The 19,304-nt window shown below is 33.5% G+C and overlaps 1 protein-coding gene across 17 annotated transcripts in view; it reads right to left on the bottom strand.

The window, feature by feature from the left end:
* Syt7 (Synaptotagmin 7) overlaps positions 1 to 19,304 on the bottom strand; it is a 103,087-nt gene that overhangs the window by 43,650 nt on the left and 40,133 nt on the right. For 14 of the 17 annotated variants that reach the window (XM_070112407.1, XM_070112405.1, XM_070112408.1 and 11 more), the window contains 4 exons: positions 18,434 to 18,514; positions 16,968 to 17,136; positions 13,638 to 13,850; positions 6,337 to 6,683 (listed from right to left, as the gene is read on the bottom strand). In XM_070112407.1, the coding sequence (XP_069968508.1) occupies positions 6,583 to 6,683; positions 13,638 to 13,850; positions 16,968 to 17,136; positions 18,434 to 18,514 (564 nt within the window). In that variant the 3' untranslated portion in view covers positions 6,337 to 6,582. The remainder of the gene's footprint in view (positions 1 to 6,336; positions 6,684 to 13,637; positions 13,851 to 16,967; positions 17,137 to 18,433; positions 18,515 to 19,304) is intronic. The other 3 variants (XM_070112414.1, XM_070112413.1, XM_070112415.1) reach the window with 1 other exon arrangement.

The raw sequence follows: 19,304 nt of genomic DNA, 5'->3' as shown, positions 1-19,304 counted from the left end.
GAGAAGAATATTATAATAATAATAATAACCCAACGATTACCCTCCTCCCGCCCAACCGACGCGAGGGGCGCAATCCGCATACGTGCGGAATTAGGCGAGTCAGAAAAGGCAAGAGAGTTTTTTAAGTGTTGACATCTAAAACTGCTCAGCTACAGAAACAAAAATTTCAACAGCCAAGTTCTAAAGTTACAATATAATAAATTGTTACATTTTCATTTATTAAGAGAAAACAATAAAGTCTTTTTAATTTTGAAAAGTGAGTCAGATAAGTCAAATGTGCTGGAATGAGAATTAAAATCATGACATATACGGCGGAATGGCTCGTTTATCAAAATTTGATCTACAGGATTTTAGCAGTAAAGGTCTAAACTGCCTCGGAAGGCGAACCGGGATATTAAATTTAATTTCAGACAGGAGAAAAGAACTGCAAACAGTTCCATTCAAAAGTTTCACTAAGAATATTGCCAAGCATTTCCCTTCGACTAGAAAGTGTAGGTAGATTAATAAGCTTTAAACGACTAGTGTATGGAGGTAGACTTACCCTAGCACCGAATTTGGTTGAAATCGGTTAAGCAGATCCCAAGATATGGATTTTCACCTAAAAGTGGGGTTCACCTATATCTAACTCTGTATCAACAAGTTGCGAGAGTATAAAAATAGTGCGTTATTAAAAGAAAATATATATACATAGAAAGTGCAGGTAAAACACATACATACAGGTATAGAACAAATCAAAAGAAAAAATTTAAATAAAATAAAAATTAAAAAATATTATACTTGTATATATTTGCATGTACATTCGTAATCAATAACAGTGCAGTGGCATAAAAAGTTCAGTTGACACCATATATACATATCAAAAAAAGAAATTGTATGTATTATATATATATATTTATATATGGTATGTATAAAAAGTTCAGTTTAAACAAAAGTGTGCATAGATAAAATACAATAAACACTAACCGGTTTTAACAAACGAAATTAATTGGGTGCGAAACTAAAACCAACCAAAAATAGAAGCATCCACATATGCCATTAACACAACAAATACGGGTGCGGATTTAAAAAATAAAACAACAGCAACAACAGGCACTAGGAAAAGGGATAAATAGAGGACAGGAATCTAAATCGGTCACATATATACATGGAGGGGTTCATGTATATATGTGACCTCTCTACTACTCTTGAAGCGCATCAAAGTGAGTTGTATCGTTGCCATTTATTATTTACTAGCTGACCCGCAGAACTTCGTACCGCCTAACAGTCAATTAATGTCGTGCTACCTTTTAGTTGAACTAATTTAGGCTTTGATGAACGTAATACAATGATACAAAATAAATATAAACATAGATAGTTATATAAAAGTATTTTATTATGAGAAACAATACATACAGAAAGAGAACACAAATAACAAGTAAGGAAGGGCTAAGTTCGGATATAACCGAACATTTTATACTCTCGCAAAGTCAAATAGTATACTCGTTTGAGATTTCTTTGTGGATTGACTGATATTTTCGGTAGAAGGTCAACTATAGGCACTGGGGTCCACATATTTAGTACTTAGGGGCTTAAACAGTTTTGGTTCGATTTAGACAATTTTTGGCCAAAAGGTGGCATACTTTAATCGCATTATTCACGCAAAGTTTTATCCCGATACAGTCATTGTTGCCTGATTTGCATAGTGGAAAGTGAAAGAATCAGATGGAATTTAAAATGGTGTTATATGGGAAGTAGGCGTGGTTGTAGTCCGATTTCGCCCATTTTCGCACTATGACATAGAAACATGAAAAGAACGTTATGCACCGAATTCGGTTGAAATCGGTTAAACAGATATCAAGATATGGGTTTTCACCTAAAAGTGGGCTGTGCCACGCCCACTGTCTAATTTTGAACGCGGTTCCTATAAAGTCATCTCATACCATCCCAGAGATAAAATTTAATGTCTCTGGCGTGTTTAGTGCTTGATTTATCGCGCTTTTAGTAGTTTTTAACAGTACCGTTATATGGGGAGTGGGCGGAGTTGCCACCCGATTTCAACTATTTTCACACCGTCAATAGAAGTGCTAGAAACATTTGCTTCTAGTGAATTTTGTTATTATAGCATTAGCGGTTTAGGAGATATGCACATTAAACCTATTAGAGGCGGGACCACGCCCACTTAAAAAAAAAAATTTACTTTGGATGCCCCTTCCTAATGTGATCCTGTGTACCAAATAACAGTCTGGTATCTTATTGCGGAGCTTAGTTATGGCAATTTATTTGTTTTTGATTAATGGCGTTTTGTGGGCGTGGCAGTGGTCCGATTACGCCCAGTTGCATTACCAACCGTCTCACGGTATCAAGAAACATGTTTACCAAGTTTCATAAAGATATATTAATTTTTACTCAAGTTAGAGCTTGCACGGACGGACGGACGGACAGACAGTCACCCGGATTTCAACTCGTCTCTTCATCCTGATCATTTATATATAGGTATATAACCCTATATCTAACTCGATTAGTTTCAGGTGATACAAACAACCGTTAGGTGAACAAAACTATTATACTCTGTAGCAACAGGTTGCGAGAGTATAAAAATTAAGTACTTCAAACACGTGTCAGAAAAAAAAGGTTAAATTAAAGTACCTATGTAGTGTAGCATGTGAAGCACCTTGTGGTAAATGACATTCTTTGTTTTTTGTCAGGCGCAAGAACAAATAAAGCGGATGGTTTACCGACACGTGAACATGCCACGTACAATAGACCATGAGAAAAACATGCATTTTCTAGATTGAGGCCACAAATAGTCAATGTTTGGTTAATTGTCATGGCGAAGGCAAGACGGATCGGGAATTGAATTCGTTTAAATTCAAAGGGCATATCTGTTGGGATCATCGGGATCCTTGGAATAGGAACTTCCTCATCTTTAAATTTTCCTTTGAGTATCAACGCGTGAATCACATTGCTCATCAGTTTTCTTATCACCAAACGTGTTCAATTGTACAGTTTTGGTTGGTTTAAATTTCTAAGCATGATGACTACCGAGCCAAGCTTCAGTTGCAAATTAGGCGGTGGTAAACCAGGCACATCCAAGGAGTTTAAAAATTCAGTTGGATAATTAGTGGCTTCATCTTCGTTCGTTACACAGTTGATAGATATGAAAAAATACAGAGTACCTACGATTTGATTCTGAATTATAATATTTAGGTCAGCTAAATCTTTATTTTTAGCCGTGAAAATTAATCACTCACTTAACCATTTAGTATTTTTGTGGTTTGCAATGATATTCGGGAATACTTTGTTGGTAAGCTCGTCTTTCGATGAGACGAAATTGCAAAAATTTGGAGGAAACGAAGTTAATCCGCTCGATTCGTCAACAGGAACACGGCCATTACCGATAGTCAGCAATTGCTTGGAGAAATCATCAGCAGATAGATCGTTCAACAATGCAACTTTCATATTTACTGACAGTTGAAGTTTCTTTGCATATCACCACAGATTTGATGCTTTGAGGCAAGCGTTGATTTCGTCAGCAGCAGTAGATCTTGGAATGACTGGTAGTGTTTGTCGGAAATCGCCAGATAGTAAAATCATTGCACCACAGAAACATCTCGAGTCATTGCGTAGATCTTTTAATGTTCGGTCAAGAGCTTCCAATGCAATGACAATTTTAACGCTGAGTGAGCCGTACGGCATCCGTCATCAATGTGGCCGCAATTGCTGAGGAAGCAACTGCTACCGCAATTTCTGATCTCGCACGTACAGTGGCCAAAATCAATAACATAAGAATGTCTTTCCATCTCCGTCAGGGGCATCCAGAAAAAATAAGCCACCATTTCCATCATCAATTGCATTAATCAATGTACCATAGACTTCTCTCTATTTAGGATTCAAGAGTGGTACATTCGTTCGAACTGATTGTACTACTTCATGTGTATCATATTCACGTTCACGTTCCAATTCTCTATTAAATGCGTCATTCATTCCGCGATCGGGCGCTGGCATTCCTAACCTGACTAACAAACTGCCGCAAATGAGGTAACACATATCTTCGATAAAGAGCAAAGCCAGGTTATGCATCTCCTCATTCGCCTTAATATCGGGATTTCTTGTGCTGACACGAATTCGATGTAAAATGTCTTCTGACATGTTATCTTTGTATTTTTTGGAATGAGAATATACGTCAAATTGCTTCATTGCAGTTCACATATCTACCGACTTGATAGCGCGTAATTTCATCGTTGGCATTGGCAGTTTGGATACCAAAAACCGTCATGTCGCTGCCTTTCGAGACATATTTGCAAATGTATTTAATTGACTTGACCTAATTGCAATACTCAACATTACAATGTGTCTTGAATGTTTTGGAAAGAAGTGGCGAATATGGAACAACCCAACTGTTGCCGACCACAATCTCGCTTCCTTTCACTTTAGTTGTGATAGTTCTACCATTACCGTCGGGCGATCGACGCTTATACAGTGGATAACCATCGTTGCATGTGATTGTCTCTGCCGTCATTTTTCGTGGATACGGTTTGGAGCACTTGCCGTTGACCATGCACAGTGATTGGCGGTTGATGGTGCCACACGGCCCATGAATCATATTCTTGATTACAACATCATGTAGGTCTAGGTCGGTTTCAGGATCAGGGATCTCCGCACATGTGATGTCATATATTTGATCTGTCCGAATTCTTTCGACTAACCAAATTGGAATGTGTGCATGCGGCAAGCCTCGTTTTTGAAAATAAATTTAAAGAGTACCTGAACTTTCGAGACAGAGACAATAGTTTAGATAATAGACTACTACTTTGGATAGTGCACTTTTTAACCTTGGTAATAAATCTTTAAAAACTTATATACAACATAAAAAGACATTTACGTTTTCATTAACCTATAAAATAAATTTTAGAAATTGTTTTCGGGAATACAATAGTTTATATCATATATTACAACTTTGGATAGTGCACTTTTTAACCTTAGTAATTATTATTTTTAGAAAAATCACAGACAACATAAAAAGACATTTACTTTTTCGTTAACGTATAAAATAAATCATAGAAATTGTTTTCGAGAATATCAACTTTAATTTACACAAAATAAATTTATGAACGCACGCGTAAATGTTAATCATTTGTCATTATTTCTGAACGCATGTCAACCATTACTTATAGTACTGGTATTTATCATGATGGACAACAAATGTTTGGCAGGTACGAAACAAAGTAACATTTAGGGAAAATGATTCATCTTTTATAATTATGTTTTCGTCAAGTTGTTACGAACCAAAAACCATGAAAATTGGTCTAGCCGATCTCGAGTTATAAGTGTTGTAACAAACCCGACTTTGTTTTATATATATAGATTATATGCATATATGTTAAAACGCGATTTAAGCCGAGAACAATTTGGCATTCAGTATAAATTAACAACAATTTATTGCCTTTATATCCTTACCTTCGTGTACTCAAAACACACCGTTTTCACCGAATATCAACATAGATATGAATTCCCATATGCTAAAATTTACAGAAAGAAATATTTCATTTTTGTCTATACAGTAATATAAGCTACATGCTTACTTGATAAAAAGTAATTTCCCGCAAGTACTCCATGGACTAGTTTGAAAGAGTAGTATCCCTAAGCTTTTCCATGGAGAATCCGATGTCATTCAGGGTTTGTATGGCTCTGCCTTCGAATATCGCAACATTAAATGGAATGAATTAAGTTTGCCACGATGTTTGTAACACCCAAAGAAAATCTTCAAAGACCCTATAAAGTATATATTATATATATACCTATATATAAATGATCAGCGTGTCGAGCTGAGTCGATTTAGACATGTCCGTCTGTCCGTCCTTTTCTCACTAAAAAGCTTCTTTTTTGTCGGAACAGCTAATAACGGACCACAATATAATATAGCTGCCATACAAACTGAACGATTGAAATAAAGTGTTTTCTTTTGATGATATATCTTCACGAAATTTGGCATGGGTTATTGCCTAAGGCAATAAAGCAATCTCGGAAGAAATTGTTCAGATTGAATAGCATATATGTGCCATACAAACTGAAAGATAAAAGTTGTTGTAAGGAATCTTTCGAAACTATGAAGGGTATTATAATTTCGGTGCAACCGAAGTTAACGTTTTTTCTTGTTTACATAAAATGTAGATAATTTTGGACTGTCCTATAAACGAAGCAGTAATTTTTTCATGCATGTATGGTGTACACGCCTCTTTTGCACAGATTTACATACTTACAAGTATAAAGATAAAATGTATGGTATTTACATGTTATGTATACAAATCTCGAACTGTAATATTTAATATGTATTTTTACAATTCTACTATTACTTACTTCTTTGTACATATGTATGTTAAGAATTGCACTGTCAACTTCCAATTCCAAAACTGCGATAACAAGTGAAATTTGTACTCGGTGTATGTTTTTTGAAAAGTGACCTTAGTTTTAACTTAAGTCTGCATATTCGTTTTTCGGCGGCTTAGCACGGCTTTTTGGATTGCTTGATAAGTTGTACAGTAAGGCGCGTTTGCCCAGCTAAGTGGATGCTTTGCGGCGTATAGTCTCTAGTGTTTGTGGTGTTTACTCTGGTTTTAATCGATGCCATTGGACAATAGTTTGACGCGGCTTTGATATCATGTCTTGCCAGTGTTTAGTTTCGGAAGCACCAGATCCGTTCTTTCCTGTTACATTTTGACACAATATTCATAAATTGTAAAAACAAACCGATGATGAATTTTTTGTACACCGAAATAGTTACGATCCCCATAGAGCAGTACATTCGTTATTTTAATTAAGTTGCACAGTTTCGAAAGAATTTATTCATTTATTTCGGGACCGTTGTTATCAAGATCATTGATATTTGGATGTGTAAATAAATGGAAAAATTATTAATGATTAAAAATTATTATAATTATAACATATTTATTGTTATATATGTATATATATATATTATATATTTGTACTTGATTTTATTAATTTAATTGTACCCTTTATTTGCTTTGATATTTTAAATGAAGAGTAAACATTTGCACTGTTAAGGCTAAAATATAAAACAAGAAAAAAAAACTGCAGGTTGTTTTGATGTTGTTTTACGCAAACTGCTTATTTATGAAACCTCAACATGCATGCAGAAATAAATTAAAACTAGTGTAATTATATATTTTAAAACATTTTATTGGTTTATTATTTGTTGCTAAATACAATAATAATTGCAAAATTCGTAACACAAATTTTTAAATTAAAATTGCATTACTTGAGTAAATTTCGATAAAACAACAACTTGTCAATAATTATAAAAATAGCCATTAGTTCTATGGTAAATCTAAGTAATGCGAGCTACCATCCAGTCCACTTCCTATATATCCAAATTTTAAATACCATATACTTTACAGTATATAAATCCAGCACCAATAAAGTTATCGGAATAAAACTATGCAAAACTTAGTGGCCTCAAAAAAGTCTATCTCAATTATCAAAATCGGACCATAACGTTTCAAACAACCTGATACCGAGTATGTGGACGACAGCGCCTAGGTTGGATTTTAATCAATACATCGGTCACTCTGTGAGCTATGTTATTGAAATTCAGAGATAACCTTTTTCCGATAATAATGTGAGATTGCGTCAAAAATAGAAAGAATCGTATCGATACTTCCCGTTGGCCCCATAAGCCCAATATAAAGATTTTCGGAGTTCCATTTGGCGTTATCGGATATATCGGTCAATTTTTTATCTAAATGGAATTTCATTGGCTTCTCTTTATAATATCCGGTGTCGTTTCGCCTAAATCGCCTAAAATAGATAATATCGGGACAATACTTCCTCAAGCAACCATATACCTAATAAAAGGATCTTCTAATTTCCGCTTGGCTGTATACCATACATAATATATTTATAAATATGTAAGATAACAAAGTAAAATGATCATATGTACCCTAAGAAATGCTAGATATACTGTAGTGTAGTAGCTAATAAGTAATAGTTTTAAAAAACTAAAAAACCACTTTAAAATAAAATTATATTGTAATAAACTTAAAGTTAATAAGAGAATAATTCAATTCAGAGTAAAAAGCGTGGGGTGCCTTATACTATATGTTCATAACTTTTTACTAGATTTTTATAACTCTTCTCTCATAAACAGTTGCAGATATTATTTTATTTCAAAGTAATTAATCATGATTGACTACTGCTACTACTATAATATAAACTCTTTGTCATTAAAAATTATTTACTACTTATTATATATAGTTCGATTAGCTATAAAAGCGTGGTTTTTTAGTTTTTTTAAATTATTATTCATTTTTAATTTTTTAGTTAGATTTATTAATTAATTATTCGCGGACATGCTTTAGTATTGAGATGTCTTACGAACTATCTAGTCTTTTCATCTAAAGCTACACTGTTGCATGAGGTTTTTCTTGTTAACTTAGAGCTTAATTCAGAATAAATAAAAAAAAATCGATTTCTTGAAAATTCTAACTGTATGTAACTCGTTCAGCAGCATGCTTTGGGGCATTTTTCGATAGTACATACTTTTATTTGGATAGTATTATATATGCTTTTAGTTGCATAATTTTATAGTCGTTGTACGATTTCGCTCATTTTCACATTGTGTAATAGGAATGAATAGGTAACCTCACATACCAAATTCAATTGAAATTAGTTCGATAGCTCCTGGATAGAAGGATTTCATCTAAAGTTTGGCGATGCCACGCCCATTTTTAAATTTCTACACCTCCTTTTATAAAGCTCTTCCCTACCATCTTGTATGTGAAATTTAATGCTAATGGCGCATTTATTTCGTGAGTTATCACACTTTTAGTAGTTTTTAACATAACCGTTATATGGGGAGTGGGCGTGGTTATTATCCCATTTTCACAGTGTATGAAAAAAGGCTAAAAGGATTTCCTCGCAGCAAATTTGGTTGAGTGAGCTTTAGCGGTTTGGAAGATATATACATTAAACCATTCAGAGGGCGGGGTTACGCCCACCTTTAAAATAATGGGAAACTGTTATCAAATTATTGCATTGTCATCGCTCCTTCACACGTGTTCAAAGTTTCAGTTGATCAGACTTCTGGAAACCGGTGAAAATTGAGCTCTAAGATTCCATTACATACATACAACCCAAGTTAATAAAAGCGTATTAAAAATAGGTGTAGTCGGCAACTTAAAGCACATGTTATACATAGAAATATATAGAATGGAAAGAGTTCTATGCAAAAATAGAATAGTATAGTATACTCGTTTTAGATTTCTTTGTGGATCTTTGAACATATTATTCACGCAAAGTTTTACGCCGATATAATCATTGTTGCTTGATTTGCATACTGGAAAGTGAAAAAATCAGATGGAATTTAAAATGATGTTATATGGGAAATAGGCGTGGTTGTAATTCGATTTCGCCCATTTTCGTACTATGACATAGAAATATGAGAAGAATATTATGTACCGAATTTGGTTGAAATCGGTTATGCAGATCCCAAGATATGGGTTTTCACCTAAAAGTGGGCGGCGCCACGCCCACTATCTAATTTTGAACGTGGTTCCTATAAAATCATCTTATACCATCCCAGAGATAAAATTTAATATCTCTGGCTTGTTTCGTGCTGGATTTATCGCGCTTTTAGTAGTGTTTAACAGTACAGTTATATGGGGAGTGGGCGGGGTTGTCACTCGATTTCACCTATATTCACACCGTCGAGAGACATGCTAAAAACATTTGTTCCCAGTGAATTTTGTTATTATAGCCTCAGTGGTATAGGAGATATGCACATTAAACTTATTAGGGGCGGGATCACACCCACTTAAAAAAAATTTTAACTGCAGAGGCCCCTCCCTAATGTGATCCTGTATACCAAATAAGAGTTTTGTATCTTGTTGTGGAGCTTAGTTAGTGGCGTTTTGTGGGCGTGGCAGTGGTCCGATTACGCCTATCTGCAATACCAACCAAGGTGCCAAGAAACATGTGTACCAAGTCTCATAAAGATATCTCAATTTTTACTCAAGTTACAGCTTGCACAGACGGACGGACAGACAGACAGTCACCCGGATTTCAACTCGTCTCTTCATCCTGATCATTTATATATATATAACCCTATATCTAACTCGATTAGTTTAAGGTGATACAAACAACTGTTAGGTGAACAAAACTATTATACTCTGTAGCAACAAGGGTATAGAAATATGAGAACTTCTAAATAAACTCTCAAAAATATTCGTAATGGTGTAGCGATTACTTAAATGATGGCTTGTTAATACTTGTGTTCCATACGAGCGCCTGATTGCCAGCATTGTGCCGTAACCAGCATACTCGTAGATTGTGTATGTAACACAAGAAAGACTGCCCCAAAATGGGCTTGCTTTGTTTTTGACTTTTAAATTTGGTACATATGTTTAAGAAGGGTGGAATTTTACTATACTTGCATGAAACGCTGAAGATATAAATATACTGCATACTTTTTTCTTTTCGTATTCTTACAGACTTACGGTCTCTTATAGGACACCGTTCAAAGGCTGTATAATCATTAACATTAAAAGTAAAGCAGATCAATTTAAAAAAGTTTGAATTGAGCTAGCGGTGTGTGAGTGATACCTAAAGCTCCAATATAATTCATCATAAGACCCTCACAAATCGACAAAGCGCTTTGAGTCTATCACAAATTTGTTGGAACAGCTAACGTAAATTTCGGTTATGTCTCCTGAGTCGCCGAAAATAAGGCTGCCGAGATGTTTCAACTTCAGTCTTGTAAAGCTGGACAATTGAGAAGAAAGTGCCTGGACTGATTTGCACCGTCTGACAAGATTTTTAGCCTTACCGCATTCCTATAGGACAATGCCCAGTAAGAACTTCTATGATTGCGACAAAAAGAACTTTATTAAGTCCAAGTTGTTCATTTGATCTCCTACGTTCTACTTTTACACATACACATGTTAAGGAATAACTTTTAAACTATACAAGTATACTAGAAAGTGTACGCTTTTGTATGTGTTTAAAAGGTCGTACGAGTGCAACTTTCACATAAATGTGTGTGTTCATTTATTGGTGTATACTCCCAAATGACTGCAAAGTATTCTACAATAACATTTTTCTTATAACGATTACTTATATTAAAGCACTAAGTCTACACGTGATTCGATATAAAAATTGTAGAATGGACATGTCAGTCACCTTGTTCTAGTCACAATATAATATTAGGTAACTAGGTTTCGATTTTTTTCCTTTGGCTAACTTTACCCGAGTATATACTTGTAGGTAATAATCATTAAGAAAAGATGTTTTAGACATCATGTAGTTTGGTGCTGAAAATTGCAGTAGTGGAACCATATGTTCCCGTAATCTCCACATATTCAATATCGTGAAATAACGAAGGTTGAATTCATATGTAACATTTTTGTATTATAAATTCTTGCTGACACCGGAAAAAATGTTCACGCCTTAGATACTTACAAATTGGTAGAATATACTCCCACGAATTTAAATCTTCGTTAATTTTTAATTTGGTTTCCGTTTTATTATAAAACTAAACTATAGCTTGTGCCAAGTGTTGAATTGACAATATTTTACTATTTTGTGACGTTCGTGTAACGCTGCTTGCTCGTTTATGGTCGTAAGAAATTTCTGACAATATTTTGACACTATGAGCTTAAAAGAATTTAAAACCCTCGAATAGGTTTTTATGCTTCTCTCTTTGCAATTGTGTAAAAAGATTTCGAGGTTTGGTTGGCTGGTTTTGCTTATAATGTTTTTTTAGTACTTTCGCTTTTTACATTTTGAAATTTATTTACCAAGGCTTGTGATTAAAATGTCTGAGTTCCAAACGGTAGAAAAAGGAAAATTCTGACATATGAAAGGGAAGTTTTGAAATTTGTATGGTGAATTCGAACATCAGAATTTTACCCAGCTCAAAAGCTAGGTAAAATTTTGACAACCTATATATGTGAGTACAGATATGCATTCACGAGAAATAGATTTTAAAAGAACTGCTGCATACATAACATGTTTGTTTTAAAATATGTTAGTAATTCGCCATTATTCATTTATTTATGATATTATTTATTCCATTTAATACAGAAATGATACTATTTATAAGGAAAATTGTAAACTTAAGATGTTGTAATTAAGTAATAGCAAGAAAAAATGTTAACTTTGGTTGCACTAAAGCTATAATACCCTTATATACGCGAACTATTCTCTTATGCACACGTCCTTTTCTACAGATCACCGATATTGAATCACTATATACATATATGCCATACAAACTGAACGTTTGGAATCAAGTGCTTGTATGAAAAACTTTTTGACCAAGTATATTCAGGAAATTATTATCCAAGGCATCGCTACAATCTCCGAAGGAATAGCTTAGTCGGACTACTATAGTATATTGCTGCCATACAACTGACCGATAAAACTCAAGTCCCTGAATGGTAAACTCTTTAACTTGTCAAGGTATCTTCACAAAATTTGACATGGAATATTATCCAAGCTCGGTGAAGCCGAAGTTAACGTTTTTTCTGGTTTTAAGTTTTATTATACTGTAATTAGCGAAGCATTTTGTTTTAATTCTTGACGTTTTACAGATGTGCTTAATATATTATATATATAATGTCGCAATTGCGTTTGTTTTAAATATAAATTTTCAAATCTTTAGATTTCATTTGGTTAAATGTAAAATCCCTTTTCTCACAAAGGAAAAGTTACCGTTTGGCACACAGACTTTGGTATAGAGATTTACTTATTGATTATTTAAAATGAGTTGCTTAAGGAGTTAAAAATGTCATACGAAATTGTGTTAGCGGCATGCAATTTATTAATTTTCCTATAAGTTTATGAATACACCTAAATAAAGTATGCTGGTAAATTGCTTTTCTCATCTGTACGTATTACTAAAAACAGTGTTTTTCTAATTCGCCTACACCATTCGCTAAATTGATTTAATCATTCAATAATTTCAAATGATATTTACTGATTCGAAAAGTTAAGATGTCAAAAAAAAAAAATTTGTGTTATAATCTCAAAGAAATATTAAAAGCAAAAAACAGCTAAAAAATTGTTGACACACACCTTAAAAATTTCATCAATTTAATAGTATTATCCTACCATTTCCCACATAGTTGCCTTTAATCGAAGTTATAACTGTAGTGTTTCTTAAATTAACCCCAGAAATTATGACTTTGAAACCATTGCGGTGATACTACTAGCCTACTCAAATCCTAAAACATAGTTATATTATTTTTATATGTAGAAGGTGTGTGTTAAGTAACAATATATCCCCAAGACATTTTCTTTGCTACTTTACTCAGGTATAAACACCGAGGATTCGTATTTTTTATGTCCAAAAATTTAATCGTTACAGCTCTGTGGTACTGATAAACAATTGCGTACGCTTTTTGAGTTATCCTGAACTGCCCTAAATTCTGCTGGTTTTCCATAAGGAAAATGTAATGCACCAACATGAGCTATAGCGGTATTTGCTATGTGCAACTTAGTTAATGTGAAAAAAATAGTTGAGTGACTTGAGCACTGAAACGGATTTATTTTTTACTACATACAACGCAAAATAAGATCATTCGTAGACATTAGACATGCATTATTAAGTGTACACGATTTCGAAAGTATTTTTGTTCTTTACTCACCAGCCAATAAAATTCTTCCAATTAACTCATTTCGTCCAATATTATCAAAATCCATTACCATTACATCTAAGGAGCATTCCCGTATCTTCTCCCACGGTACATTGAAACTAAATGACTCATTAAAGACAGGATTGAGTGTGCAATTAAATATTGGAGTCTTTCGTTTTTCGACACGCTTATCGCCGAATTGCAGCCACACTTTAACATATGGATCTGAAAGGATTTTTCGAATGGATTTTATGACAGTGATATGTCTTTATTATTTTATACATGTATACAGGATATATATATATATTTTGTAAGTTTATCTATAACATTTAAGATATACATATATGAAGTTAATATATGGTGTGGGCATTCTTAATTCTGCAGTTACTTTCAGTACCTTATACTTATTAATTTCAATTAATTCCAGACTGGTCCACCGACACCTAATGTAATTTCTTATGATAAAAATTTCATACATATACAATACAATACATGTATGTATATATACGAGTTTAAATATATATTTGTAAATTTTCTTTCACTGATTATATGCAGTGTTTTTTCAACATTTCCTTTGTTCGTTAAAAACTGCGTATTTACAATTTAGAAAGTTGAGTCGACTTTTGAATTTCTGTTTCTAATAGTCAACTCGTTCGTATTATGAAAAATTCCGAGAGGTATGTTTAGTTATTGTAAAGCACTTACAGAGATCAATAAAATCTAAGTATGTTCGAATGGGTAAAGTTTTTTCTGTACTCAAATTCCTAATTATTGTTGTTGCTTTTAATAGATATATTTTATTTTTGACAAGTTTTCTTTTTGATGAAATCGCCTACATGTGTTTTGCATCATCAGATTAGCGCCAACAAACGCTGTTTTAATTATCCGGCATATTTTGTAATCCACAGTCCAAAACTTTTTTGTGCTGCTAATTAGATAGTTTTCTACAAATTGGTGTATAATATGGGTGAATTAATAGTTCTATTTGTAAAGGAATAATCCAAAATCGAGGCAATTTATGAAAGGGAACAGTTTTTGCATAAAATTGGATGAAAAACGGGAAGATATTGAAAAAAATTACCAAGAAACTTATGGGTAGAATTTCAAAGGCGGCAAATATCATTTAATTATAGAGTCAGACCGAAAGATCATTCTCAGAGAAACTGCAGACACACACAACTCCTCCGCCTAAATTAAATAGAATAGTAGTGTTAAAGCAAAGAAATTTACTATTCAAAGGGTGACTAAGAAAACTGAACATTTAAAATGACAGAAACTAAATAAAAAACCACAACTTAGCAAGATGAGAAAAGAAGTACGCCTTAATTTTGCCCGAACAAACATGATTTGTTTTGAAAGAAAATTTAATTTCGAAGACGCAGATAGATACAACTTTTATTTCCACGTCTTGCGTAAAGAGGAGGACTACGCTTAAACAGTCGTGCCGGAGGTTTAATAGTGTGGGGAGTCACATCTTATTATGGCACCTGAAAATTGCAGTTTTTAGCGCCAAAACGGGACGCAAATAACTATAACTGTAGTCTGTAAAAACATGAATACGAAGTAAAAGTGTCGATGTTCTGGAGTAGCCACCATACTCCCCTCACCTACATATTATAGGGAGTTCCTCAGGATGGTCGGTTAGAAAGATGTACGATGGTGGTAAGCAATATACTTCCAAGCAATATACTTCCAAGGCGTAACTAATCGACAGCCCTTATATTTACTTCCTCACCCACCACGTTAGGTTTTATTAAAAAACGATATGATTTTTTCCCAAATGAGTTTATGAAAACCTTGTCAACAAGGATGCGATCACCCATTATTAATTCCTTTTAAACACATTCTAATATTAAAAATGTTAAATTCGACCTTACATATGAAATTAACGGAAAAAATTAAGTTAGCGGAGGAGATGCTATTCTGATGACCCAATGTTTACTTGCAAATTGTTGTATTGTTTTGCTTTTATGACAACAAAAATTATATTGAATGTCCATCCGCATCTAGCTCAAATATTATGGATAAAATTTTACATCAAACAAGCATACTTGTTGAACGCTAATCATATGACGTGCGGTGTATATGTATATATGTATATACCCATGTTATTACGTAAACGAAGTTTTTTTTGTCCGTGCAAAAATAGACAACGAATTTTCGTACGACCGGCACAATGGTTTAGATATCTTAAAAAAATTACCCTTTAAGTAATATGTTAGGTAGCTATTCTATATCATAGTACTAGCTTGCGACATTTAACAAATGTTGTTGGCATTATGAACGAAATTAAAATTTAGTTATAATCGTTCCCATATGTATATTAATGGCAATAAGATCTCCTGTGGAACTTTTCATCACAGTATCTATTTTTCTCTAATACGGTACCGCATACCTGAAGTCTATGTGTCCATTCATGTGTCCTAGCTAACGTTGTTTACTTGTTTTAAATTGTTATTATACAGTTCGTCATAAGGGTTTATTAATCTCCCTTGCAGAAGGTTCTACTGACAAATCTCTTTATTTCTTAATCCGATTACGCAGAAGCGGAACTAATAGTGTAATTGTTTACGCTAGCATGTAACTGAAAATTTTCGCTCAGGTCATATGCTTTCTTCAATATCAGATTGAATTACCTGCATATATTAGATTAAAGGCACGCGACAATAAGTCGGTAAATGAGGGAATTGTTTAGTATTTAACAGCTCTGATTTAGCAACTTCCTTTCCTTTCATAACATAATCTTAAGAGGATCCAGTCCTGGTATTAAAATAACTTAGCCTCTACCATCGCGATGCAGTTTGGCAGTCGCAAGGTAAAGACCAAAGACCTTAAAATATCAAAATATGCTTTATGAGAGGGTTATGGCACTTTTTCATGCACAAACCTCTAATGCCAATTAATAAACAAACAAATAATTAACACCAAACAATTAATAATTTAGATCAGTTGAACGCTTGCTGGCGTTGTTCATATTGTTTCATAGTGCGTAATTATGGGTTTTGAATATAGGTTTTCCATTGTGACTTCAAATCCAGCAAAACATTTAAACCAATTTATCACGTTCTCTAAGATAAGTAATAAATGCAATACTTTGCATGATAAAACAGTTCAGTGGTTTTGAATTAGACTGTTTGTAAAAGCTAACGTTTACATAAGTATGAACATATGCAAATTTGTAAGCTTTGGCTTCAGGCTTATGATCTTTGTAACTTTATTATTTTTTACAGAAAATGTTTAGTTGTGTGTTGATCGATATATGAGTTATATTTGCATTATATGTACATACATTTGTATCTACATACGCCAATGTGTGTAAGTGTATGTTTACTATTTACTTACCTGATTTGCCATTGATGTCTTTTGCTTTCAGATTTCGCGCTTTAATCAATGTCAATGTTAGTACTGAATTTGATGGATGATAGCAGAGCGATGAAAGCAATTCACCGCATTTATCCTTAGCTGGTGGTTTCAATGCTTTCCAAAATGATTGCTTGCTAGCGAAATCAACCTATAGCCATGTCATATACACATGTAATAGATATAAAGGGATAATGAAGATGAAAACCTTGCTACACCTTGTTACACATTACAACTTTAAGGCACATCATCATGTGCATATTATCTAATCATATTTCTAAGTCTTCAATGACTCGTTACATGATCTCTCGGTGAACTTCAGAGCAGGTTTAAATACATTTATTCACCTATCAATACCTAAATGTCACTTACTGCTGCTGTACTTGAAAAAATTAAATTAATCACAAACCACGAAAATATTTATATTGCACATATGTTACAAATGATAATACTTTAAATATCTCGTTTGCATATACTAAGATTCTATACTGCATATTACATTTATATATATATATATTAGGGTGTTCGTTATTTCACAAGTTGATTTCTTTTGCAAACGCCCACCTTTTTATGGTAAAAACTGAAATTTCAGGAGGCGTCTGCAAAAAAACAAAAAAATCATCTTGAGAAATAACCGACACCCTAATATACATGTACATAGACCAGATATATATATATCGATATATTAGGGTGGATCAAAAAGCGAATGTTTTTTCTTCGCTTCGTAGTCTGAAAAATTGTTTGATAGACACTTTTAAGAAAGGCTCTGAAATTATGAGCTCTTAATTGTAACGGGAAGGTCCTCCGCCTAACGGGTTTCTATTTTCAGATTCTATCAGATAGGGAAATATATTTTTCGCTTACAACTGTTTGAAAACATATTTCGTTTCATAGAAAGATTTCAATAGTACGGACAAACTGTCAAATGAATTTGGACTCGTCATCCTGAACGTTGATATGTATAATTCCATTTCTATCTCAATTAGTTTTAGCTGGTACAAACAACCGTTAGGTGAACAAAACTATTGTACTATGTAGCAACATGTTGATAGTATACCTAAACATGTTGATAGTATACCTAAAAACAAATTTGCCTTAAAATAGTCAAACTTCAAACTTTTAAAAGGGTAAGTTTACGAAAATACCCTAAGAGACCATTTTGTAGAGCATTCAATTTCTATGAAACGAAATATGTTTTTAAGTAGTTGGTAGCGAGAAAAAAATTGTTCTATCTGATAATAAGAAAAAAGATAGAAAACCGTAAGGCGGAGGACCATCCCTATAAGGTCATACTTGGAGAGCCTTTCTTAGAGGTGTCTATCAACCAATTGCTTAGAGTATGAAGCGAAAGATTCGTTTTTTTTTGACCCACCTAAATATATATCCATACATACCTAAATATGTATTTATTATACTTACTTTTATATAAATTATTCATATGCTGTTACCTGACATAGTGGTAGGAACACTTCACCGATGGAGTCGTCACGCGAAAACCGATCATAATCGAATACATGCAAATGCAATACCTATGGTACAAAGAAATTAGAAATTAGAAATAGTTTTTATTTTTAATGCTATTATTGAAGGAATCAAAAGTTGTTATCTATAAAAATAAAAATAATTTGACCGCTCCCTACAGTTAATGATCGTTTGGCTGTGAGCAGTAAAGAATTGGCAAAGAAGAAGATATAGAAGTTGACAAAGAGTAAGGCTATTATAGATAGCTCGAAAAAGTTAATACCAACGATTATCTTTCCTGTATCAAAAAATATGGGCCGAGTATATTATATTTCAGTTGGCAATCCCATGTCCTCAAGCCAGCTGCTCCTGTGTTACAAGGAGGCTGAAACGAATACGACATAAAACAGAACCGCACACGTGGCAGCCCACAAATACGACTTTTCGCGCATTGTTCATCACAGTCTTGATCGCAGCCATTGTATTAGCCTACAAGTAACCAAAGAATCAGCTGTTTTCCTATGTGTGTGAAACAGCCGTGATCACCTGATCGAAACTGCATTTTTTTGACACAGAGATGTAAATAAAAGGAATGTATTGTACTTTAACAACTTGCTTGTGAACATGTAGTTGTAATGGATAATATTAATGAAAACTTTCTAGAATATTTTCAAAACAAAAGATTATTATATATTTATTGCTTTTCCTCACCACCTCTGAGGTGTTCGGTTCCCCAAGAGGCCTATATTGACCCATATATAATATATACAGTTCTAAAACAATCTACTTTTCATAACAATTATAACTCAAAAAAATATATACATAAAATCAGATACATGAATCAGGTTCATGAATATT

The sequence above is a fragment of the Bactrocera oleae genome, chromosome X (genome assembly GCF_042242935.1).
Source record: "Bactrocera oleae isolate idBacOlea1 chromosome X, idBacOlea1, whole genome shotgun sequence".
NCBI lineage: Eukaryota > Metazoa > Arthropoda > Insecta > Diptera > Tephritidae > Bactrocera > Bactrocera oleae.
The sequence above is the reverse complement of the archived record's forward strand: the minus strand, read 5'-3'. Positions and strand labels throughout refer to the sequence as shown.